At 40.8% G+C, this 27,836-nt stretch overlaps 1 protein-coding gene across 1 annotated transcript in view; it reads right to left on the bottom strand.

Annotated features, from left to right (window-relative positions):
* doc2a (double C2-like domains, alpha) overlaps positions 1–27,836 on the bottom strand; it is a 101,160-nt gene that overhangs the window by 28,721 nt on the left and 44,603 nt on the right. Inside the window, exons 4-7 of the mRNA XM_041973390.1 lie at positions 21,146–21,220; positions 17,141–17,250; positions 4,102–4,228; positions 2,776–2,835 (exon numbers count right to left, since the gene is read on the bottom strand). Coding sequence (XP_041829324.1) covers positions 2,776–2,835; positions 4,102–4,228; positions 17,141–17,250; positions 21,146–21,220 — 372 coding nt within the window. The remainder of the gene's footprint in view (positions 1–2,775; positions 2,836–4,101; positions 4,229–17,140; positions 17,251–21,145; positions 21,221–27,836) is intronic.

Here is a 27,836-nt window from a genome sequence, read left to right as displayed (position 1 = left end):
GATCAGACAGATCATCAGTAAAACCAACAGAAGCCTAAACCAGCTTCTCATGTGAAGCCTTCCTAAGTGATTGATGATCCCTGCAGGGTACTCGTTATCAAATATCACATAAATCTGCTCTAATCTTCGCCCTTGACGTGCGATTTGTTTCCTCTTTTCTTGAGTTTAATTAATGTAGACAAATGACTCTGACAGGAATTCAGATGATTTACAGAATGAATCTCCTGACTGGAATAGATGCACAGTAAAGAAAAATATTAAGAGGTTAAATATTAATCCCTCCAACCTCCTGGCCTCCTCAATGGAAACAGTCTTCTGAGACTTCAGGTGTGAATCAGACACAAACTTCCTTCATTCATTTTTTATTCTGACCATCAAACAGTGGAGGTTTATTCACCATGGCAACAGCTCTCATTAGCAGATGCCTGAATTCCTATTTTTTTTCAAGAGATTTGATATTCACTGTTTAGCATCTGACACAGAAGGCACACTGACATGGTTTATCACATGGTCACATCACAAACTCAGGTGATTTCTGTCCATTTTTACTATATTATATTACTATATATTTTAAACCATAACTGTTGAAGCTTTTTGCTTATTGTTTTTTTGTTTGTTTGTTTGTTTTGTTATTTTTTTTTTACAAAAGTACATGAGATCATCAATCACTTCTGATGGGCATTAGCTTGGTGAGGCTATCAGCTAACATGCTGAGTCATGCTTTGTTGAATATCATGCTAAAGCTAACTGGGTCAACCGCTGTTAGCTTCTCATCTTGTCCAGTAGCAGCAAACAGCTTGGTACTCTACCACCACCCAGTGTTGGGAGGTACTGCAGTCTGAGGCTGTTAGCATAAACAAGAAAACAATGACATTTGATCTGTGAGAGTTATTCATGAAATACCATCGCCTGCTTGTTATTAGCCAGATCAGTAGCATATATATATATATATATATATATATATATATATATATATATATATATATATATATATATATATATATATATATATATAATTTTATTTTATTTTATGTAATTTCCCATTGGGTATTAATTAAGTTTTATATTATTATTATTATTATTATTATCATTATTATTATCATTATTATTGTTATTTATGTTGAGTGTTTTTTTTTTTTTATCTTTATTTAACCAGGAGATGTTCCATTGACATTAAAAAACTCTTTTACAAGGATGTCCTGGCTGTCCAAGATGAAGCAGCAGTACAGACAAATTGCAGAGTACAAACAAATGTAAGGCATTCAACAGTTATGCAACAAAATCACCAATATTTACAAACACTACAAGCGTAAAAGCTAAAGACATTATGATTAGCTATGAAGTACAAATAAGATCCGACACAACTACACGATACAAGTGCAACTAGAAACTAAAAATTTAGATATCTTTTGTTTAAAACTTAAAATAGGGATGAGGGACCCCTGACTCATCCTAGCCTGCAAATCATTCCAAGACCAGGGCCCAAAAAAGGACAGACTCCTCTTACCTGACTCTGCCCGCACAAAAGGCACCTTGAACCTCAGCCAACTACTGGCTCTAAGACTGTAAGTATTCTGGAGAGCTATGAACTTAGAATAGATATAGGAAGGTAACCTGCCAAAAATGACCTTATAAATTAAAGTATACCAACGTTGCATCCTATGAATATTTAAAGAAGAGAATCCAATGAGTGAATATAAAGTACAATGGTGAGTCCTAAAAACTGAACCTGTTATGTACCTAAGAGCAGTATGGTAAAGAGGATCCAATTTGGCCAAGGTCCAGCTGAGATGAAAATAAGCTGTTTATGAGACACTTACGTGAGGACACAGAGAAGCAGGATTTCTATCTATACAAAAAACTTAGAGTCAATTTTACCTTTTTTTTTGTCAGATATGAAAAATGATGTTTAAAGGATAAGTCCTTATCGAGCCAGATACCCAAATATTTATATGTATCAACTGCCTCTAAAGTAGTACCATCCAGTGTTTTAATAAGAGGCAGAGCAACCACTGAACTCTGGGTAAACAACATGACTTTAGTTTTCTTTGCATTAAAGACTAATTTAGCATTATAGAGAGCTTGCTGCAAGGAAGTCTTGCAGATTAGAACAAACTGTCTCTAAAGAGGGAGCAAAGAAATACAAAACTATATCATCGGCATACATTTGGTACAGAGAGAATTTTAACTGATCACAGATATTATTAATGTAAATTTAAAAAGCCCCTAAAATAGATCCTTGTGGGACCCCCTTAGTCAGTGTGATTGCGTCAGACAGAACAGAACCAAACCGAACAAACTGAACGCGTTCGGTTAGGTAACTTTTAAACCAGCTAACCATGGTGGGACCAAAACCCATCTTTGGCATGACATCTATTAGATGACAATGATCCACTGTATTGAAAGCCTTAGTTCGACAAATAAGGCTAAACAAAGGTTTTAATTTTTAAGTGTGGCTGTGATAGTACTATGTCTTTCTCTAAAGCCAGATTGCAGAGGGATTAAAATAGTATAAGATTCAAGTAACTTTTTAAGCTGGGCAGACAGCACTGACTCAAACACTTTCGCAAGAACTGAAAGGTTTAACTTGTTACTTGCTTCACATACATTCCCAGTTTCCATAAAACTGGGAATGTATGTGAAGCAAGTAACAAGTTAAAAATATCAGTCACTGGCTGTGCAATTATGGGGGCTGCTAATTTAAGAAAAAATGGATCATATATAATAAGTCAGAGCTGACCTTGTTTGTGGATGGGAAAAATGGGGGATCTTTACCTCTCTTAAGTAGCAGGATATTCCTCGCAGGGCTTCGCCCATGGTAGTGGGAGAGGGAATCTGCAGAAGAGACAAAGCATGAAATACTGCAAAAGCTTCTTCTTTTATTGACATGCTGATAATGTTTATTACAAAGAACAGGAAGTGATGTAGAAGTCTGAATTAAGGCTTCAGAGCATCATGAATCCAAACATCCACCAGCTGAGCTGATGTTGAGCCTTTGCACTGATCAATCAGAAAAAATGACAGATGAATTGATTTTATTAGTTTAATATTTTCTGATTTATGGAGCAAACTGGAATTTTATGTAAGAAAAGTTCTATCATTATCTAATCAAAAAAGTTTCCAGGAACTCCAGACAGGTTTTTAAGATAAGACTGAACAAGTGATTTTTTTCTCACATATTTGACAGTTTGATGTTTATTTAATGGCAATAAAAAACTTACCGTGTCTTAATGTCAGACATCAGAAAAGAAAGAGGTAAAAAAAAGTTCAGTCTGACTTCACTGTCTGGAGATCATCAGAAACAGAATGAGAGAAAAGATGGAATTTTTCAATCTGATACTCTGCTGAAGGTTCAGCATTTGTTACCATGGCAATACTTTCTATGGTGATGAGTTGATGATGTGTTCATCATCTGTAACCATTGTAACCGTTTGGCGTCTGTTGCCATGGTAATGAGTTTAATATCAGTTATCTGGGTGACGTGTTCAGTATCAGTTACCCTGGATGATCTGTTAAACACTGAAAACTCAGACAATATGCCAAATATACTTTTCTAAGTTGTTAATGGCACTTTATAATTCACCTTACTAATGAGACAAATATTAAATCTGATGATCAGACAGAAATAACCACACATTTGCAGTAAACATTATTTGAGACTAACAGCAAAAAAGTCCACAATCCAGTGAGTATGGCTGTATTTCTGATTTCATTTATTTATTTTTGTATCAACCTGACACTTTGTGAAAGTTGGATTAAAGGATTTACATACTCATAAGGGTACAAAATAAACGACCTGACTGAGGTGTAACAAGTGGTTTTGAAGATGTAACGAGAGTCTGAATAAAAACACAAGATAAACAAAGCTTCTTCAACAAAAAAATGGGCTGAGAACTGACTGATGTAAATGAATAAAGGGAAGAAAGATAAACCTGAACCTGGAAAGTTTCTGAAACAGAACCATGGTTACACCACACTGAGTCAACAAGGATTCTTATTACTGCTGATTTAACCTTTAATCAGACAAAATAAATAATTTTCTCTCATTACATCAATTACATGTGGAGCCTCATCATTTCTACAGTGTGTCCAGTGTGTTACCGGGGGAGGATGCTCCAGGCAGGTGTGGAAATGTTTTGTCAGGTTGGGTTTCACACGTTTTAGAGGCACTCGGGATTCCCCAATCAACTCATTATGAGTCAATTTGTCCTCATCGCACACAGTCAACCTGGAAGAGGAAAGCAGAGGAGTCAGGAAACAGCAGAGGAGTCAGGAAACAGCAGAGGAAACATCAGAGAAAACAGCAGAGGAAACATGAAACTGGAGACAAAACAGTAGAGGAGACCGGAGGAAATAGGAAACATCAAAGGAAACATGAGAGGATACATAATGCATAAATAAAAAATGAGCAATACATGCATTTCCATAAATACAGCAAAAGTTTTACATATGAAAAGAAGCATGTTAAAGAAGTTAGATGGTATATTAAAGAATTCAGTCCAGATTTGAACATGATGAGTCTTGTGGTTTTCAGCAGGACCTGGTCTAATGTGGTGAAAGTCTCCAATCACAAATCAGAAGCTAACTTCAGCAACATCAGGCTGACATTTCTGAACGTTTCTTCATTCATGCCCAGCGCCTGATTTCAATGACATGTCATTTCTGAATCTGAATGCATTAACAATTCTCATCCACCCCGATGAACAAACATCAGCGGTCAGAGAGCATGTGTCAGAAAATATTAATAATAGATTAACTCCAGATTTCACAAACTTCCCACCAACACTGACATACCGTAGCCAATGCTTACAGCTATTCATCAGCGTTTCTGCACACATATGATATGTTTGGTCAGTCAGGGATGCAGCTGGATCCCTCACTGCAAGCCTCACTTCACTTCTGATTGGTTAGTAATGTGTTTGAGAGTAAAGCTGCGTTCTTCTCCCACCATTGGTAGATGAACTCAACGAGAAGATGGTCCACATTAGCGCACACATTGAGTTAAATAAACTGTCCTTCTCTTTCATTCTCCAAATATACTTTAAACCCTTTAAAGCCTGATCCAAAATGGGGAGAAATTTGTTTTTTCTTGGTTAGCTTGGTTAGCAGCAGTGGTGGAGAGGAAATCCTCCTCCTCCTCATCCTCCTTATCCTGCTGCTGAAGAGCTCTCGTTTCAGAAAAAGGTCATCATTGTAATGATCACACTGCAGATGCTGCCAGCTACGCAGCTAAATGTCAGATTCTGTTCACGTCAGATCGTCCTGTTTCACTCCTCCTGTAGATCAAAAACACAAGTAACCAGAAACGTTGGGGCTACAAGGCAGAGAAGGTCCACGAGGAGAACAGTGAGGTAATTAACCAGGAGGTCAGCGGGGTTATTAACCAGGAGGTCAGCGGGGTTATTAACCAGTAAATCCAGCAGGTAGATCTGGGTCTCAGGCGACCTGGACATTCATGGAGTGATATTTTTGTTGAGGGAATAAATCTGGTGTTCAGTCTTTTCTTCTGATGGTATTCAGAAAGACCAAATCAGGATTAAAATGCATCTTGATCGCAACTTGTTTTTAAATGAATGAACTCAATAAAAAATGGTTTAATATATAATAAGATCCAAGATTTTTATAAAAGCCACGCGTGTCATAAAAAGTTTGTAAGTAGGACTTAAGAACAAATTTGTTTGTAACGCTTGGTGAATGAGGACTGTTGATTCAGAAGGTTTGTTCAGATGCAGCTTTGCCAACCTAAGCTGTGTTGCCATGTTCTTCATTTGTCCTGCAACCCTTCCTGAGATGGACTTTTTTACACAGTCTGAACTTGGACTGAACCTTCAAGAGTCTAGTCTGTAGTTCAGATTGTTTGGAAATTACCTTATAACCCTGATGGGCAGCAACAGCTGCTTCTCTAAGATCATTCAGGGGCTCACAGTGATGATAATCCATCCATCAGAGTATTGATCAGCAGCTCCTGGCTGCAACTGACTGGTAATGTCTGTGGAAGCAGTTTTCCCCACTGATTCTGACTTTGAGTTCAGATATTTGAACAATCATGATACAATGAGAAACGTCATACCTAAAACATTAGAGCTGACAGAGGATGGATTTGGACTAGCAACCTGTCCAAGGCACACCCTTCCTGACAGCTGGAAAAGGCTGCAGCTGCCCTACAACCCTGAAACAGGGAAGGAAAATGGATGGATATTCTTTGTTCCAGAGCTTTTACCCTTTAAGGCTGCAGCTGGAGCAACAACGCGTATGCTTCTTCTTGGGGATATTCTTGTACAATAATTTCTTATTGTTTTGACCTTAAAAAAGGCACTACAACAACCACACACACACACACACTCAATACCCCTGGGATGAGCCATGAAATGTCTTTTTCTCACTCATGTTTTTAAGCTGAGTGAAAGGAGGGAAATCCCAGAGGTCCTGAAGGCTGGTACGCTCTGAAGAAGCGTGCCAGCATTCTCATGCAGAATGAAACCATTAACTTTTAACTCACAGAGGAAGTCTTACACTACATTCTCTGGTAGGTGATGTGTAAATAGTAAAGGTTTAGATCTAGGCTGCGAAGCCACAGAACTAATTTTGGCAGGAGTTGAGCTCCAAAAATAAATAATTTAGACGATATTTTTGCATGGTAATAAACTTCTTCAGTCAATGGGCTTTAATGCTGTAAAAAGGTCTAAAAACTTGTTTGAAAACAGAGTTTTAAAAGTTAGAAATGTCAGAAAGACAACCTAATTTTAACCTCCTACGACCGGGTGTTCCAACAGCTCACAGCATGAAGTTAGGTCGTCTGGACCATAATACTTAATTCTGTGTAACTGGAACTTCTTGTAAACAAAGATGGATGCTTATGCTGTCATCCTGTGGAGACGGATGAGAAAACACTCACACGTATAGACACTACCTGGTCAAAAAAAAAAAAAAATCTTCATTCTAGCATCATTCTCTGTGTCACTGTTTCAATAAGCTTTTGCAATGTCGCAAGATTTATTTCATCCCTGTGTTGCAATAATGTTCCACCAATATCTTGTATTGATGATGGAGAGTTCAACCGCTGCACAAAGCCTTCTCCTGCACATCCCAAAGATTCTCACTGGGGTACAGGTCTGAACAGTGTGGTGGCCAATCTCTGTGTGAGAAAGATGTCTCCTGTTCCCTGAACCACTTTTTCACAATCTGAGCCTAATGAATCCTTGTATTCACGGGAGGATGTGCAGGAGGTTCCCAGAGCAGCAGCAGAATTCACAACAAAGATAACATGCCATGATGCATTCAGGGTCCTTGCCGTAGTTTTGCTACTACTGACAGCTGTTCTGAGATCAAGCCTGGACCCAGTAGGATTCCTGTGTTTGTTAACAACAGAGACCAGTGTAAACTTCATAAAGCTTCTGTACTTAATATTAGATCTCTGTCCAACAAGTCACTGTTAGTTAATGACTTCATCATTCATCACTTTGAGCAAACAGAAAACACCATGGAGAAACATCACTGTGGTTACCAGCCTAAAAAGAGAATGCAGAAAAACTGAGCGGAAATGGCGGAAAAATAAACTTCGAATTTACTATGAGCTGTACAAACAAAGCCTGCGTAACTATAACAATGAGCTGTGCATGGCCAGAGAGCTGCATTTATCTGAAATGATTAACAAGAACGTCAACACTTCTCGCACTCTGTTTGCTATGACTGAAAAACTTACTAATCCTCCTATACAGAAAAGCCCAGAGCTCCTTTCCACTGAGAAATGCAACCAATTTGCCAACTTTTTTAGCCAAAAAATGAAAACAATTAGGCAAAATATTAATTCCACACAGTCACACAAGAAAACTAGTCTGTTTCTAAAACCCAGATATATTTCTGATGTTATGTCACAATTTAAAATGGTTGATTTAAAAATCCTACAAGAAACAGTTTGGCATTTGGTATCAACAACATGCACTCTGGACATGATACCATCCGACTTTTTAAAAACAGTTTTTACCTCAGTAGAAAGTGATCTCCTACTGATAGTTAACAGCTCACTGGCATCAGGCATTTTTCCCAAGTCACTAAAGATAGCTGCTATTAAGCCACTCCTAAAGAAAAGGACTCTAGACGCCTCTATAATAAACAACTATAGACCGTCTCTAACCTCTCTTTTATTTCCAAGATTATTGAGAAAGTTGAATTTCACCATCTTAATGACTTTTTAAATGAAAGTGGAAATCTTGATAAATTTTAGTCCGGCTTCCGACCTCATCACAGCACTGAAACAGCTCTGGTCAAAGTGTTAAATGACATTAGGTTGAATACTGATTCTGGTCAAGTATCAGTCCTGGTTCTGTTGGATCTCAGTGCTGCGTTTGATACTGTAGATCACAGAATCCTGTTGCACAGGCTGGAAAACTGGGTTGGACTGTCTGGAGCGGTTCTTAACTGGTTCAGGTCCTATTTAGAAGGCCGGAGTTATTTTGTTACGATCGGCAGCTATGAATCCGAGCAAGTGGCCATGACTTGTGGAGTCCCCCAGGAGTCAGTCCTTGGACATCGTCTGTTCAACTTGTATATGCTCCCTTTGGGTAAAATATTACAGAACTATAGCATTAGTTATCAAAGTTATGCTATGATGCACAACTTTATGTGTCTCTGTCACCAGATGACTGCAGTCCAATAGACTTATTGTGTCAGTGTCTGGAGCAAATAAACACCTGGATGAGGGAGAATTTCCTACAATTAAATGAAAACAAAACTGATATTATTCTGTTTGGTAGCAAAGAGAAAAGGGTCTGTATTGGCAAACACCTGGAGACTCAGGCTCTTAAAATCATCGATCAAGTTCATAACCTGGGAGTGTTGATAGACTCAGATCTGACTTTCAGCAGCCACATCAAAGCTTCACTAAGAAGCTTTTTACCAGCTCAGAAACATCAACAGAATTAAAAGTTTAGTCTCCCAGAAAGACCAAGAGAAACTCATCCATGCATTCATCTCTAGTAGGCTGGATTACTGTAATGGTCTTTTAACAGGACTTCCTAAAAAGAGCATTAAACATCTGCAGCTCATCCAGAACGCTGCTGCTAGAGTTTTAACCAGGACTAAGAGATCTGAACACATCACACCAGTTTGAAATCTTTACACTGGCTTCCAGTCAGTCACAGAATAGATTTTAAAACCCTTCTGATTGTTTAAAAATCCCAGAATGGTTTAGGCCCAGACTACATCTGTGATATGTTCAGAGAATATAAACCTAGCAGAGCTCTTAGATCCAAAGACTCTGGTCAACTAGTCCAGACCAGAGTCCAGACTAAACATGGAGAAGCAGCATTTAACTGTTATGCTGCAAACAAGTGGAACAAACTGCCAGTGGAGATTAAACTTTCACCAAATGTAGACATTTTTAAATCCAGGTTAAAAACATTTCTTTTCTCATGCGCCTATGCATGAAATCTGCACGGTAACTTTAACTTATCTTGCTTTTAACCATTTTAATGTAATTTATGATTTTATTGTGATTCCTACTATTTGTTGATGCTTTTTACTATTTCTTAATATCTGTAATGCTTTTGTTGTATGTAAAGCACTTTGAATTGTCCCGTACATGAAATATGCTGTAAAAATAAACTACTTTGCCTTTTCTCATCTTGGAATATGTCCGTGCCATCAGAGAAGATACATTCAGTATATTCAGGTACCAGCTGACCTGAAACTGGACCTGATCCTGGACCTGAACCTAGACCAGACCAAATGCAGCAACCCCAGATCATAGACTTCCTCCACAGGCTTGTACAGCAGGCACTAGACATGATGGCTGCATCACTTCATTTGCCTCTTCTCACCCTGATGCTTATATCACTCTGGAACAGGGTAAATCTGGACTCATCAGACCACATGACTTTTTACATTGCTCCAGAGTTCAGAAACACAACAGAGAATTTCCTATGACTTTTACAGGGGAAAAAAAAGCTGACAATCATCAGGAGCACCTAAAAAATGACCAAATCAACAACAACAAAAGAAAAGAATAATAAAAACATGCATCACAACAACAAACACACAAAAAACCCAAAACTAGAGTATCTGTTAGTATAAAAACCCGCTGGACAATTCAGTGAGTGTGTCAGCCTGCAGAGCATGAGGAATGAGGAGTGAGCAGAGATGAGTGTGATCCTGCAAATGCAACAACTGGGAGGTTTTGCCAGACACACATTGAAGTTTCTGGCAAGTTGTTGTTTTCTAGATATAAGGACCATTCTCCTTTAAAGCAGTAGTGTGTTACCTGAGTGACTATAGAGTGAGGTGAAGAGGGAGTGAAAGAAGGAGGGGTCATCAACATTTGGACCATATATATTTGCGATACATAATTTAACGTTTTGAGTAGATAATGTAACTATTATCGGCCTTCTGGATCTGTGATTGTGTTATCTATGTCAAAGTTTGATTAATGAGTTTCCTGTAAGAGGAGGATGTCTGCCTTCAACTTGTAACCAAGCTGAAGGGTTAAGATGTTAAGATACATTTAAATGTATATTTTTATGGTTGGTCATAAGCATAATATTAATAGGCTGTTAAAAATCTGATGTTTTAATTCTGTTTAAAAATGGTTAAATTCATGTTAAAATGTATTTGGAAAGATTTATTTAATGTTGTGAAAAGAAGAAACATTTTTATTTGGAGGAAAAGGAAATTCTGTTTAACAAGCAGGTTGTTTTGGTCATGTGACCTCATGTCTAGGTGACACACGGGGGAGATAGAGAGAAAAACATGAGGGACACGCATGTCAGAGGAAGTGTACAAACCAGTTTTAGATAGATAGATAGATAGATAGATAGATAGATAGATAGATAGATAGATAGATAGATAGATAGATAGACAACTTTATTTATCCCCGAAGGGAAATTGCGTTGTTACAGTAGTCCAGTGTCATACGTGGCATAAACTATGAATAAAAAATAGAAGTAAAATATACAATATAAGTAAAGTGGAATAGAAGTAGAAATAAAATAAAGATAGAAATCCAGAGTGGAATAAAATTAGAAATAAATAAAATATGAATACAGAGTGGATTGGCAGATAAAGTGCAGTGGCAAGATGAAGTAATAATGAAACTAGCTATCAGATATTAATATGTAAATATGACTATGTGAATAAAGGATGTGCAAAGATGATACAGAATGTTGGATGTGCAAAGGATACAAATATTGTATAATTATATGATATATAATATCAATATGATATATAATATCAAGCGACAGTTATAGGTTGCAGTAAGTTCAGTGGTTGGCTTAGTCCAGTTGTGTGATCATGGCTTTGGCAGAGGTGGATGAGTTATGGAGTCTTATTGCAGCAGGAAGGAACGATCTCCTGTACCGTTCCTTAGAGCAGCGGGGTTGGATCAGTCTGCTGCTAAAACTGCTCTTTAGCTTGTCCAGTGTGTTATGGAGGGGGTGGGAGGGGTTGTCCCTGATTGCCAGCAGTTTTGCCAGCATTCTCTCCTCCACCACCTCCTCCAGGGTGACAAGTTTAGAGCCGACAGCAGACTCTGCCTTTCTGATCAGTTTCTTCAGTCTGTTGGCGTCCTTTGCCTTGATGCCCGCACCCCAGGACACTACAGCAAAGAAGATGGCGCTCGCCACCACAGACTGATAAAACATCTGCAGCATCTTATTGCAGACGTGGAAGGACCTGAGCCTCCTTAAGAAGTACAGCCGGCTCTGCCCCTTCTTGTAGATGGTGTCAGTGTTGGTGGACCAGTCCAGCTTATTGTTAAGTGTGACGCCTAGATATTTGTATGAGTCCACTGAGTCCACATCCGTCCCATTGATGCAGACAGGAGAGGGCAGAGGCTTGTTCCTCCTAAAGTCCACCACCATCTCTCTCGTCTTCGCCACGTTCAGCAGTAGATGGTTCTCCCCACACCACCTCACAAAGCGGTCCACCAGGTCCCTGTACTCTGCCTCCCTCCCCCCCTCCACACATCCCACAATGGCCGTGTCATCAGAGAATTTCTGCAGATGACACGACTCAGTGCAGTACTTAAAGTCTGATGTGTATGTGGTGAAGAGGAAGGGAGACAGCACAGTTCCCTGGGGGGCCCCAATGTTACTGATCAGACGATCAGACACACAGTCCTGTAATCTCACAAACTGCGGTCTGCCCGTCAGATAGTCGTCTACCCAGGCGACGAGGGGAGCACTCACCCACATGTCCAGCAGTTTGGCCTTCAGCAGTCCAGGCTGAATGGTGTTAAAGGCGCTGGAGAAGTCGAAGAACATGATGCGGACTGATGTGTCAGGTCTATCCAGGGAGGAGTAGGCCCTCTGCAGCAAGTAGATGATTGCATCATCAACCCCAACATGGGGCTGATATGCAAACTGGAGGGGGTCTTGTGATGGGCCCACCAGTGGCCTGAGGTGCGCCAGAACCAGTCTCTCCATGACCTTCATGGTGTGAGAGGTCAGTGCTACTGGCCTGTAGTCCTCCAGTGCAGTAGGACGTCCTTTTTTGGGCACTGGGACCAGGCACGATGTTTTCCAGAGCACTGGCACTCTCTGAAGGCGTAGGCTCATGTTGAAGAGGTGCTGGAGAACTCCACAGAGCTGACCGGAACATGCTTTCAGCACATAAGGGCTGAGTCCGTCCGGTCCAGCGGCTTTCCTCTGTTTGAGTCTCTCCAGTTCTCTCTTCACCTGGCTGGATGTGATGTGGAGTCCAGACTGGGGGGCGGGGGGTATAGCAGGTTCTGAGGTGGATGTAAGCAGTGGGCTGGGGGGTGGAGGTGACAACAGAGGTGCGAAGAGGTGTCTGCAGTCAGAGGTGGGGAAGAGCTGTGGGGGCTGTGAGGAAGTCCTGGGGGCAGGAGATGAGAACGGGTCCCAGCAGGTGGTGGTGTTGGTGGGGGGAGGTGGGGAGTTGTTGTATTGAGATTGAGATGCAGAAGAGGGGCTGCCAGTGGAGGAGGGGTTGGAGTTGAACCTATTGAAAAACATGTTCAACTCGTTGGCACGTTGCCTGTCCCACTCAGCTGCACCCCCACCTCTCCTCTGAAAGCCTGTGATCTCTCTCATCCCCCTCCAGACGTCCCTGGTGTTGTTGTCCCCCAGTTTGTGTTCAAGTTTTCTCCTGTAGTTGTCCCTGCTCTCCCTTATGCTGTGTTTTAGTTCCCTTTGTACACGCTTGAGTTCAGCATGATCCCCCGATCTAAAGGCTCTCTTCTTCTCATTAAGAAGGATCTTCAGGTTGCTGGTAACCCACGGTTTGTTGTTAGGGTAGCAGCGAACCTCTTTTGTGGGGATGGTGTTTTCAATGCAGAACCCAATGTAGTCAGAGACACAGTCCGTCAGGCCATCGATGTCCTCACCATGTGGTTCATACAGCGCATCCCAGTCCGTGGCCTCCAGCGCTCCCCGCGGTGTTTCCATGGCCTCAGGAGACCATTTCCTCACTGTCCTCACTGTGACTGGGTGCTGTTGAACAACAGGCTTATATGATGGTGAGAGCAGGACTAGGTTGTGGTCTGACCTGCCCAGTGGTGGCAGGGCAGTGGAGCTGTATGCATCCTCAACATTTGCATACAGCAGGTCCAAAGTCTTATTTTCACGGGTGGTGCATGTAACAAACTGGTGGAAGGTTGGAAGAGTGGATGAGAGAGACACATGGTTAAAATCACCTGTGATGACGATGAAGGCCCCGGGGTGTTTCGTCTGTAGTCCCGCAGTTACAGAGTGGATGACGTCACACGCTGCTTCTGCGTTACCAGATGGTGGAATGTAAACATTTATGGCGATAACACTGGTAAATTCCCTCGGCAAATAATATGGGCGAAGTCCGACGGCGACAAGCTCGATGTCCGGGATGCAGAGCTGCTCTTTAATGGAGACATGACTGGGGTGACACCATCTGTTGTTTACGAACACGGCGAGGCCTCCTCCTTTCTTCTTGCCGGTCGCGGTGGTGTCTCTGTCGGCTCGGACTGTCTGAAAGCCGGGGATGGTGATGTTAAAGTCTGGTATCTGGTCGTGCAGCCACGTCTCTGTGAAACACATAATACTGGACTCTCGGTACTCCCTCTGTGTCCTGACGAGCGCTTCCAGTTCATCCACTTTATTTGCCAGTGATCTAACGTTACCAGTGATGACTGCAGGGATGTAGGGCTTAAACTTTCTTTTCTTCGTCCTCCGTTTAAGCCCCGCTCTGCAGCCTCGCCGTCTCCTTTTTAGCTCCTCGGGTATGTAGGGCCTCTCTCCAGCCGAGAGAGCCGGGTGTCCCAGGGCCATCAGCTGGTCGCGCGTGTAAATAATGCCGGTGGAGATGTAGCAGGCATGGCTCCCAGTAATCCGGAGAGATCCAAGTGCAATTAGAAAGAGTAAAAAATGTGCAATCCGTATGAAAAGCATCTCACTGTTGTGCGTGGTGATGATGCGCAGGACAGTGTAAAAATAAAGATTAAAAACACACAAAAAACGCAGTAAAATACAATAAACTAACACAACTGCGTGGAACTACTGCAACAGGCTGCCACTAGGACGGCGCCATCTTAAACCCATCTTAAACCATCTTTTGTGAGTAATACAGCTTGTGATGCTAAACTTTGTTGAGTACTTCTATAATCCTACAAGAGATAAGTAATACTTGTAAGCAACAAATAATTTCATCCAAAGTTTATCCCCATCAGTTACCTGCACAGGTGGCCTTGCTAGCTAAGCCAGGCCAAAGCCGTCGAACACTCTCTCAGACTGCATTCATCGCCAATGCATTCCACTCATTTTCAGGGGTAAGTCGATGCAATATCAGTCTTATAAGTCACAAAAATGCCTGTACATTCTGTCAGATGTCCTGCATTAAATAATTATGTCTATTCAATGTAATATGTTTTTGTTTAAATGTATTTTGCCTTTGTATGTTATAGATATGGTCCTTTTACCCCATGGCCTCCCAGCTTTTTTGTTTAGTTTGAACATGTGTGGTCGCAGTCTTATATTATTTATTTCACTGTACTGGTTTGTTTGGATCTAGTGGAGGCTCCATGACCCACGTGACCGCTCTTACAGCGAAGTCAACGGATGTCGCAATGAGTATATCGAGGGCTCTGAGCCAGGCTAAAGGCTAAAGGTAAACGTGACGTGCAGCTGTTAGCTAACAGTTAGCCACGCAGCTGTTCATCAGTTCCCGACCTGGAAACTAAAGGACAGAAACCAGACAGCGCTCTGAGTTACCAGGTAAGTGCTCAGAGTTCCTCTGACAAAGCTGGATAACCGGCAGGAACTGCGTGGAGATCCGTGTGGACACCTGTGTGCACCGCCATTATCGTCTGGACTGAGGTGAACTGACAGGGACATTGCTGCGGAACAAGGTACCTTCATGCATAGTTTTATTTAGCTCTGTTGAGTAAAACAACCAGGTTTAGGGTCCCACGATCATAATCCATGACTCAGGCCTGCAACATTTGTTTTTCATTTTGTATAAAGGTTTCGGCTTTAATTAGATAAACTGAAGTTATTTATAGCAGTAAGACTGTAACAGACAGTTACTGTGTTATTTGAATTGTGATTTTACACTGGTGTTAGCACCTAAGAAAAGGGCACAACGAAATAAGTTATTTTATAATTTTTATTTACTATAAATAAAATAATGGTAAATAAAAATTTGAAAATAACTTATTTATTTGTGCCCTTAGGTGCTAACACCTAACTGTCTCTGTTTCAGTTAAACACTTAATCAGTATATGTATGTATGTATGTATATATATATATATATATATATATATATATATATATATATATATATATGCAGCTCGTCCTGCTGCTAAATCCAAAGACCAGACTAGACATGAAGAAGCAGCATTTATCTGTTATTAAAAGACACTTTTAAATCCAGGTTAAAAACTGTATTTTCTTATGCGCCTGTGCATGAAATCTGCACGCTAACTTTTCACTTATCTTTCTTTTAATTATTCTCATTTAATGTATAATGTTATTATGATTTTGTCCATGAAATGTGCTATATAAATAAATAAGTAGGACCCTGGATAATTACTGGCTGATGCTGCTGATCCTCTTTATGAAGCAGTGGAGTAAAACTCTGCTGTTGGGTGTTTGCAGACAGACGATGCATGTCGACCTCAGAGACTAGCGCCAACATTGCTGCATGTTTTGTTGACATTAAACATTTGTTTCTGAGCTCTTTAATTAAACTCTTTCCAGACTATTTTCTCTGCCTCCTCTAATTGCTAATATTCTCCGGGTCATCGCTACGAGGACGAGGTGGAGCTGCTGACGGTGTGATGCAGGGAAAATAACTTGCTCCTCAATACAGCAAAAATCCCACAGAGCTAGCGGTGGATTCAGAAAGACATTACCCCACTCATCGTCAGTGGGAACTGTGTGGAGATTACTGATGCGTCGTTCATATAAGCGACAGTTCTCTGACTTCTGTTTCCTGGAAGTCCAAATAGAGGAGAACCTGACTTGGAGAGCAAACACCTCTGCGCTGGTACAAACGGCTGTACAGACTGTACAGACTGTACTTCTTGCGTACACTGCCCAAAAACCATAGGCTGCCCTCTCCCCACACTGGAGGAACTCCACAGTGCCTCCTGCAGCAGGAGGACCCAGAGCATCCTCAGTGTTTCCTCCCATCCTGGACACAACCTTTTTGAACTGCTGCCATCAGACAGACGATTCAGAAGCCTCAAAACAAGGACAAACATGCTAAAAAACGGCTTTTATCCCACTGCAACAAATGTCCTGAATGCTGGTAAAATGTTATGAACAACAATTTTTTATGATTGAATGTTGATGGTTGTGTGTGTGTGTGTTTTTTTTTTATTGTGTTTTACTGTATTTATTATAAAAGATCATTGAGGCACCTATAACTTATCTACCTCTCCCTCTTTCTGGAGCATATCTCCCCACATGAAGCTTGTGGTTGCCTTGCACTTGGATGGTGATTGGTTTCCTTCTACATGGTGTTCTGAGATTCTACTCTGACAGTTGAATTAATGAAAGATGACAACTGAGCTTCATGTCTGAATGTCAAGATGTCCCTGCGTTTGATTAATGGCTGTAAGCGTAATCGCTCTGAAATGAGATCTGATGAAACCGATCATGAATTATTCCTGGTGTGTCTCACACACGCATGCATGCATGCATATGAGCCGCACCTGAGCGTCTTCCTGTGCATGTCCTCCTCCGTGATTCCGATGTAAGTGAGTGTTTCATTCCACACTGGGTTCAGGGAGTTCCGGATCGTCTTCGTTTTCAGTTTATTGGCCTGAAAGACACAAACACACACACTTTGATAATCGTTGGTTTAATCTGCTGCAGACTGTAATTTACATTTTAGTTTTTATTGACGTCTCCTGGAGAAACGGCCTCATCGCTTCAGGGTTGCTGCACATAAAACTACTACGGCTGCAGATGAAAAATAGGTCTGCAGATCTGGATCCACACAACCTGAACTGCTGCGAAAAGCTGCAGCGTCAAGGTTAAAGTGTAAAAGCTCACAGACTCAGCCACTAAAAAGGACACGTGACAGGTCGCTGCAGGGCTGTTCACAATAATCCAGTTAAAACTAAATTAGTGCGGATGCAATTTACAGTATATTTATCATTTACAAACTCTGCAGAGATTTTCTTCTAGACTTTCCCAAAACCTCTGAACCAGAATATTTCCATATAAGAGTAGTCTCTGTTTCCAAACTCTGTTCATTCCACTAACTTCATTGTTTTGTGTTGTTCCAAACAGTCTCCATTCTGAGCTGAGTTTTGTCACATCTCTGCAGCATTTTTCACTTTTCAGAGGACTCCGCTTCCATCTGAACGAGTGTTGTGCTGATGGGTGGAGTATTTTACCCTCAGTGAAGTGGTGACTCAGAACAAGTGAATCTCATTATTCTAAGGTCACGTTTCCTCTTTTACATTTAAACACAACATTGACACTGTAGAGGAAATGTGTTCTCAGAGCTGAAATGTTGCAGATGCTTTTAGTATTCATCAGTAAAAATAGAGGCTGCACAAAGATGTGGAAAATCAGCACTGCATTATAGTGAACATGATAATCTGGCTCAGTTCAGTCAGGGGAGGCATGATAAAGAAAAAAAACATACAATAAATATTATTTTTTCCACTGATCTGTGTTAAAAATGCATTTTCAGTATGACAGTAACACGTTTTTGACAGTTTATTAAGTAAAAATTGTCAAATTTGAGTATTTCCCGATCAAATCCTGTGCAGAAACCCCGGTGGAGGCATGGGCGAGCTGTGCCTCAGCTCTGACTGTGTCATCCAATACAAACTGGGTTTCATGACACGTTTTCTGTTCCTCAGCATATCGCCAATATCAACTTTACAGAAACATTTGTTATACACCATGACTCTCAACAGCCTGTGTAATGTATTTAATGTATTTGTGAGAGAAATAATCCCGTTTATCGTATAATAAAGTCAGAGAAAAGTCAGCAGGTGAGGCAAACAGTACTCTGCCTCACCTCAAGGGGGCGCACTCACACACCAACACGGTGTGTGAGTGTTGCCACTTAGAGACCTTTTTTTTTTGTTTGTTTTTTTAAAGCGACTAGCGACAAATCTAGTGACTTTTTCAGTATTGGAGACTTTTGTAGACTGACGTAGATAAAAGTAGTTTATTCTTCTCAATGAGGTGTGGGTGGTGCTGCGCAGGCCCCTCCTCTGTCCAAAAGCAATCAGAAGAGGCTTCTGGCGGCAGCAGCAGCTGCATTCAGAGCAGGAGATGATCACCTGTTTCATCACCAGGCTGAAAGTGAAACGTTCAAAGCTGCTGCAGGACGATCTCGCGCTGGCTTACAGTCAAATATTAATGTCTATTAATGAAGAGTGTGGAGGAAAACAAGTGCTGTGAAATGTTGCAGCCTCCCAATTAGAAAACAACCTACACTTAATAAAATTAAACTAGAATAAAAGAACATATTAACCAAAGAATTTGTTTTATTTTTATTAGTTTTGCCTTATTAAAATTTTTTTGCTTGTCTTTTCATCCATTTTTGCCTTTCCCATGACATTCCTCTCCACAGCAGCCTCCATGTACCAGGCTATTATGCACATTAGATGATGTCATTTAGCGATTTCTAGTGACTTTTAGGACGCCAGTAGCTACTTTTCTCACTGAAGAGTTAGTAACAGTGGGTGTGTGAGTGTAATTGAAAGAGAAATGTTGATAGGATATGAAGCATTACCAGCAGTTACATGCTGTTGAATGAATATTGAAATAAGATGTTCTTATTAGTTCTTACAATTGTAAATCAGTTCCTCACCAACCATAAACTTCACCTGTCACTGTTCCTGATCCAGTCTTCATGTCTTCATCTCTGACTTTTAATCTTTTTAACTGGTCTTGATAACAGTTTTCCAGCTTTATGAAGGTCTTGTGATCTTCTGTTTTTTCCCCTCGTTTCCAGACCAGTCCTGGTACCACACTAATTCCAGAAGAACTTAACTCTGAATTATGAATCCTTCAGGAAGAAAAAAAACTTCCTAACTCCAGGGATGAGCCAAAGTTGTGTCGACAAGTACAGACAACTTAGCAAAGAACCGGTTTAAACTGGATCTTTAGGCTCTTTGTCACAAAGACACATAATTTGTTCCCATGTTTTTAGTTTTTATTTGTGAAAACCAGCAAAGATCAGACAGTCTGACAGACAGAAAACAGGATTTTAGCAGCAACAAGGTGATTCCCAAACAGCCGTTAGCTGGAAACTTGGCTGATCTCAGCATGGAGGCAGAAACTGGACATGTGGAGGACAAAGGAAGAAGAATTAGGACTAAAATCTATCTACAGAAGATGAACAGGATCTAAATGTAATGTCCTGAAGAAATAGGAACAAATCCAGCAAAGACCTGAACCAGGACCTGAGAGATGCATCTAGACTTTCAGCTGATCGATCTACTGATGGCCGAAGCCTTATCAGAAATGGTCTCCATGGAAACGTGGCTGTCAAGAAGCCATTGTTAAGGAAGGGAAACGGGGAGAAAAGGCTGAGGTATGTCACATGACACAAGAACTGGACTGAAGATCAGCAGAAACAGATCTGATAGAGGGATGGATCTTCCCCAGAACCTGGACCGCAACGGGTCTGATAGAGGGATGGATCCTCCCCAGAACCCGAGCATCAACATTACTAAAGCCGTGTGGGATCATCTGGACAGGGAAGAGTATTGAGTCCTTCAAGGATTCTGGATAACTATTCCAGAAGACTATGTTGAGGATTGGTAGAAACTACTTTAGATATTGGCTAATTTATTATTAATCACACGTCCAAGGACAGTTATTAATAATAAATTAGATTATTAATGGAAAACATGAATTACGAGGAAATGCTGGGAGAAACTAATAACTAAACATTGGTATCAAACTGTTAATAAAATATATTACAGTTACAGATCAGATGATGAAGGATATGAATCCAAACTTTATAACCAGCACGTAGACATGACAGAAAGTTTCTCTAAGAGGTTTCAGACTGGGAGGAAGAATAAAATATTCACTTTCAAGCTTGTTGAAAGTAGAACACCTCTGTTTCTACCTCATATACTCTGTTCATAGTTATGTTTTAAATGATCTTTTAATAAATTTCCTAGAAATATTCAAAGAAAAGTGTTTGTTTATTTTTCAGTACTGTACAACACGTCCACAGTCTGATTTACTGCTGCCTTCATCTGATCAATATTCAAAAGGAGTAGAGAACCACCTCAAAACAATAAGTCGGTGACACTGATGTTAATGAAGCCGTTCTGAAAAGCCTCGTGTTACTCTTGTAAATTTGATTCTGCATAAGTGAAGCACAACATCCATTTCAATTAGAGCAGAACCAGGTGTCCACTCAGGTTTTGAGTGATGTAGAGACTGAAAGTGTCTAATTGTGTCAATTCTGCTTCAGTCTTCTCATTTCACTCTCCGTTCTTTGTTTTTCTCCCGCTGGGGAAGTATAAATCCATCACAAAGATCAGACCAGAGGGTGTAGCATGAAGACAACAGACTTCCCTTCAGTCACAACGTAGCTTCAAGCTGAATTCAGCTGATCAAACCTCTGATTGATTCATCACAGTCAGCTAAATATTATTCTATCACTGCTTTAGTGGAAACCTAAGAAGCTCTGAGCTTCATCAGCGTTTGTAAAAATCAGACTGTCTCACCTTACAGGCGCCAGGCAGCAGGTGCAGCTTGACGTACGGGTCGGCCAAGCCGTTGAAATCCATCGGCTTCAGACCCTGGAGTCAGAAACAAGAGAAAAGCAGTTATGAATGCTGATGTTTTCACCTGGACACGTTTATCCCTCTTGTTACTGGCCAGTGTCACTGTTAGTCATAAAACTTTGAGACCTCAAATGGTGAAATTATGAGCAGTACTTGTTTCATGTGAAGGTAAAAAAATAAAAGTGGTTCACGGTTTCTTAAAAAGAAAAAAAAAAAAAACTACAGGCCACACCTGATAAAATGTATGTGGTTACTCCATCACAGCACTTAACAGCCCTGTTTAAAACCTCATCGGACTCTGGACATGTCAGCATCATCATCCTTCTCCATCAACACCATCAACCACACCATTCTTCTCAACCATCAGAAATCCTCATTTAACATCACCGGCTCTGCTCCTTTCCTGTTTAGATCCGATCTTTCCAACAGAGAACAGTTCATCCATATTAACAACTCCTCCTCCCTGGCCCCTCTGTCTTAAGGCATTCTCCAAGGCTCTGTTCTCGGCCCCCTCCTCTTCATACTCTATATTCTCCCTATTGGCCTTATCTTTAACAGCCATGGACTCAACTTCCACTGTTACGCCGACGACATCCGGATCTACGTCTCCATCAAATCTATAACCTCCACAACTCTCTCCACTCTCATCAACTGCTTCACAGAAATAAAATGGATGCAGACCAGCTCTCTACTACTCAACTACAATAAATCTGACATGCTTCTGATTGGCCCAAAATCCCTCACACAGTCTGCCGATGACTTCTGTTTCACCTTTAACCAGTCCACACTTAACCCCCTCTTAGGCGTGTCGCAATAAACAATAAGTCAGTTAGTTGCATGGTAAGAAGAAATGAGTGCAACGAGTTTGCCAGCTGCAATAATTTTTTTTCTTTCTATCTTACTTCACCATAGGCTCTGTATGACAACAGGTTTCACTGGAGTATCTCGATTAAACGTTTGTTTCTTGTGGACAGCAGCATGTTGCAGCAGCATTACTTTTGGACAGTTTTACCGGGTTTCCCTGTCTGAGCCCCATATTTAATATTTTATGTTATATATTTTTTGAAGGGCAGTTTTGTTTACAGTGTTTGGTTTTCATTCATTGTTAATGAGACTGTAAAATGTTCTTTAGAAATGAAAGTTTATTCATCTTTGAAAGGTTGTACTTGCATTATTATGGCATTGTCATTATATTAGTTGAAAATGGTGTTAAAATGACAACATTATGACTTTGCGCAATGTTATCGCTAATTGCAATAATTTCTGAGAAAATTTATCGCACAGAAAAATTTCTTATCGCGAAAGGGCTACCCCTCCTCACATAACCGCAACCTTAGAGTTGTCTTTGACACCCACCTTTCTTTTGAAAGCCACATTAGCAACATCTCCAGAACTGCCTTCTTCTACCTCAAAAACATAGATCTTTGTTAAAGATCCACGTGTCAACGTTACTCATTACATAAATAAATTAACCATTAAGCTGAATCAACAATTGAATGGAAAAAATTGCAGAAATATAACAGGTGTAATTAGAGCCCAGTCTAGTTAATTTAGTTAGTTAGTTAATTAGTTAAGAATTAAATGTTAATCAGTTGACTAAAACTCACATGATCCAATGACTAAATTGGCTAAAAGTAAATGACAATTTAGTCATAAAAGTTTGACCAAAACTAAATGAAAAACCGCTGTCAATATTAACACTGGTTAAAGTAAATAAAATACAGGTTTTTTTCTATATTTAACTATTCATTTTTATACAGTAGACTGGCAATACTCTTGACTTGGTGCTGACCAGAAACTGCTCCACAGCCAACCTGTCCGTCACCCCGCTGCACCTCTTAGACCACTTCCTGGTTAAATTCTCTGTCTTCTTTCCTCATGTCACTCAAGCGGCTCCAAAATTGGTGTCCTACCGCAGAAACTTGAGATCTCTCAGACCTACACAGCTGTCTGATGAGGTTTACTCTACCCTCCCTTCCCACTCAGACTTCTCCTTACTGTCTGTTAATGAAGCTACAGAAACACTCTGCTCCTCTCTCACCTCCTCTCTGGACAAACTCTGTCCTCTGGTGTCCAAACTAGCTAGACAAAATCCCTCCAGTCCATGGCTCACAGAGGTTCTAAGGGATCACAGAGCCGGACTCAGGGCTGCAAAAAGAAAGTGGCGCAAATCAAAAGAGCACACTGACTTGTCTGAGTACCAGCAAAAACCTGAAATTTTCACATCCAGCCAAGCGGCCAAGATAGCCTTTTATCAGAACAAGATCCGCAATGTTCCCAACACACAACAACTGTTCATGGTGTTTAACTCTCTTCTATCTGCACCACATGCTCAGCCTCCCACTGTGCTGACTGCAGAAATGTTTGCTTCCTACTTCAGTGAAAAGGTTGCTCAGTAGCCAATTCACTGAGCCTGACCAACTCAGCCTTGCCAAACCAGCTACTGGTGCCTCACTCTGCTCTTTCTGCTCTCTAAATGAGGACGAAGTCTCTAAACTTCTAGTCAGCTCAAAACCCACAACCTGTCCTCTTGATCCTGTTCCCTCTGACATCCTGCAGATCATTTTACCTACAATCCAAACTGCAGTAACCCATATTATCAACTCGTGTCTTAAATTCAGTGTCTTTCCCTCTGCCTTCAAGCAAGCCCGGGTTACCCCACTGCTGAAGAAACCCACACTCAACCCAGCCCGGTCTCACTGCTTCCATTCATGTCTAAACTACTAAAGTGTGCCGTCTTCAGTCAGGTCTCACAGTTCCTCCAAGACAACAACCTGTTTGATCCATATCAATCTGGCTATAGGCAAGGCCACTCTACTGAAACTGCTCTCCTGTCAGTTACTGATTCCCTACGGCTTGCCAGATCCACTGGTCAATCCTCAACCCTTATACTGCTGGACCTATCTGCTGCCTTTGACACGGTCAACCATCATATACTGTTCTCCACACTCTTGGAGCTTGGCATCTCAGGATCTGTCCTCTCGTGGTTTACGTCCTACTTCACAGGAAGATCATTCAAAGTATCTTGGCGAGGGGGGTCGTCCAGATCACATGGGCTGACAACAGGGGTGCCTCAGGGCTCGGTGCTCGGCCCTCTTCTCTTTTCACTATACACCTCCTCACTCGGTGCATCTTTAACTCTCATGGTTTCTCCTACCACTGCTATGCATATGACATTCAGCTTTTCCTTTCCTTCCCACCTGATGACACAACCGTCTCAATGCGAATATCAGCATGCCTTGCTGATATCTCCACATGGATGAAGGATTGCCACCTTCAGCTAAATCTGTCCAAGACTGAGCTTATTGTCTTTCCAGCCAATCCTTCTTTACCGTCACAGATAAGCGTGCAGCTTGACTCTATCACACTTGTGCCTACGTCTTCTTGGTGTCATGGTAGACAACCAGCTGACCTTTAAGGACTATGTTGCCTCGGTTGCTCGATCTTGACTGAGCACACTGCACAGCTCCTGGTCCAGGCTCTGGTCATTTCACACATTGACTACTGCAACTCCTTACTGGCTGGCCTGCCTGCATGCTCAGTTAAACCTCTGCAGATGATCCAGAACACAGCAGCACATCTGGTCTTCAACCAGCCCAAAAGAGCTCATGTCACTCCACTGCTAATCGCTCTTCACTGGCTTCCAGTTTTAGCGCATCAAATTCAAAGCTCTGCTTCTGGCTTACAAAACAATAACCCAAACGGCTCCTGTCTACCTCCACTCCTTAATCCAGAGCTACACTCCCTCTCCACAGTTACGCTCTGCCAGCAAAAAACGCCTCGTGCTCCCACCACAACGTGGTGCAAAATCAGTAGCTAGACTCTTCTCCTCTGACCTAACTCCGTCCGATCCGCACAATCCTTATCCACTTTTAAAAGTAAGCTAAAGACTCAGTTGTTTAAGGAGCATTTCCACACTTAGCTTAACTCTTCTACTCAACAGAATGAGTTAGAAAGATTTGTCCAGCTCTTTGGCTCAACTCAGTACTGAATAAGCTGTGTGCATTTATGCCCAAGATGATATTGTTTGATGGAGTCGTGATGTTGTATTTAAACAAAATGACTTACAAAAATACCCCAAAAAATACCATAATAAATTATATGCACTGCCTTTAGCACTACATGACAGCACCTAGTTCCAACTGGACTCAAAGCAGTCTGACTATCACTTAATTATGATGTCCCATCTTGTTTGAATTCTTGCTTGTGTTGTTCTTATTCTCAAATGTAAGTCGCTTTGGATAAAAGCGTCTGCTAAATGACTGTAGAATAGACTAGACTTCAGCAGTTTTTTTTTTTTCTCTATAGCGCTCAGCTCAGGTTCACCTCAGACTACGGGAATCACCAGTTCAGAAGTTGACCTGATGATTCCTGAAGTTGTCACTTCTTCACATACGATCAAATCACTGTGATCTTTCATGCAGTTGCAGTTTAAATAGCGCAGACGTACAAAGAGACAGCAATGAGGATGATTTTCCAACCTGGACAGACAAAACGCTTGATCTGAATCTCTTGACCTCATCAGCAGAAACTGATCATCATGAGAAATTGCTCCTAAATTTCTTTCAACAGCTTTGACATTTGAAGAGACGGCAGCCGCAACATTTTTAATGAGATGGAGGAGGCTGTGACCTTCCAGAGATGCCTGAAGTAAAATCCAATTTTACATGTGACTCGTATGATCACACAGGACTTTATTGGGAAGACTGGGAGCGCTCCATGACTTGAGAGACAACAACAAAAAAAGCTTAAAAAAAAAAAATGCTCAAAAGGACTGGACAAGACCAAAAGACGGATCTGGATCTTTTTCTCTGGTGTAGCCCCCTTTTTTGTCAGTTTTTGACAACACAGAGTATTTTATGCTGTGAGTCCCACTCCCACTCAGTCATGCTTTGCTGAACCAGCCTTTATATGCCAGGAGCTCATGGCTAATATGATCAGACAGGGTTTTACTAGCAAGCAAAAAGTAGTCAGTTGTTCAACCCAGAATGACACCTCGTAGCTAGCACTCACTTATTTCATTGGGGGAAGCTAATGCCTAACACCTGCCTGCTTAAAAGGGGAAGTAGCAGCAAACTCTATCATGCCCCCTAACTTCGCTCTTTAGCTGCTAACCAGTTCTTTACTTTAATCCACTTTTCGCCATAGATTTTGATAGCATAGAGCATTTTAGATTTAAGTCTCATTCCCACTTAATTAAGCTTGAGGAGCTAGCCTCAATTAGCCAGGAGCCCATAGCTAATATCAGGGATGCCAACTTTTCAGTAATACTTGTAGTGAGATTTGGTGGAACAAACCATAATTCTGTTGCATACACGGCAGCAAGACATAAGACTCATTTTGACTTTTTTTGTGCAGGTTTAATCATAAAATACGGCACTCAGAAGTAACAAAATATTAATAAAGGTTTATAAATACGTCTTCAAAGTACCAACAGAAGCTTCAAAATAAACAGGAACCAACTCAACTACAAAAAAAAAGGGATAATAAGACAAGACCAGAGAGAATTTCACAATAATAGTAATTTCTCAGGATCGGTGTGCCTTGTCGAACTGGTTTTTTGGTCTTTTGGGGGGCTTTAATTATCAGTCAGACAGCAGCAAACATGACTCAGTGACATTTTTTGGAGAATAAATTTCCAACAATCACTTATAATAATGTATTTTGCAAATATAAATAAATATGAGTACAGTCTGACTTTATGACTTTTATTATGCTGGATTTTTAAAGTAAACTTCCAAATTCATGTAAGAGATCAAAATGACGTCACCTGACTGCATTTACCACAATAATCTGATATTCATTTGGAAGTCTTTTCTGACTTAAATCTGTATGAATTAATACATTTGAGTAGATATAAATTCTCTGTTTCACTTTTGTTTGACAACTCACAAAAAAAGATTTTTAGAAAGTCTATTACAACCTTATTACTATTATTATTATTATTATTATTATTATTATTACTATTATTATTATTATTATTATTATTATTATTATTATTTATTGTTTCATTTACAGCGGCTGTTTTATGTAAGCAGCAGTAACAGTCGGGTTAGCAAAGGGAAGCAGATGGAACATAACGCTGCTCATTTCATAAACATAGTAGGTCTTTATGGGGGCCTTGGCCCCTGTAGAGCCTTATGTCTAGCAACGGCCCTGCCCTCACAGCCTCTGAAGGTATAACTTACTGATCTTGAAAGTCTTTTTTCAGGCTCAATAGACAGATCCAGAATAAGCTCAGCTGTCAGCAATGTGGCTGATATTTATTACTGCACATCTGAACAAAACAGGAAGCCTTAGTTTTAAGATGCAGGGAACTCCTGTTGTTTAAATATCAACACAAAAACTTAAATCTAGCAGCAGGCAGACGTAAATCACTTCCCCAAAAACCAGAAACATTGCTACACGTACAGGATACACCAGCTCTACATTTTCTCTCTCTGATAGTACCTGATAGTATCTGATAATATCTGATAGTACCTGATAGTATTTGATAATATCTGATAGTATCTGATAGTACCTGCCTGCAGCACCAAAGGGCTCGGAGTAACGTCTGTCTCCTCTCTAGCAGCACCTTTCCTCTTCCTCCTCTCCTCTTTAGTTCACCTCATCACCTCTGCTTCTGTGTTAT

The sequence above is a fragment of the Melanotaenia boesemani genome, chromosome 2, assembly GCF_017639745.1.
Source record: "Melanotaenia boesemani isolate fMelBoe1 chromosome 2, fMelBoe1.pri, whole genome shotgun sequence".
NCBI lineage: Eukaryota > Metazoa > Chordata > Actinopteri > Atheriniformes > Melanotaeniidae > Melanotaenia > Melanotaenia boesemani.
This window is presented reverse-complemented; position numbering and strand designations above follow the sequence as displayed.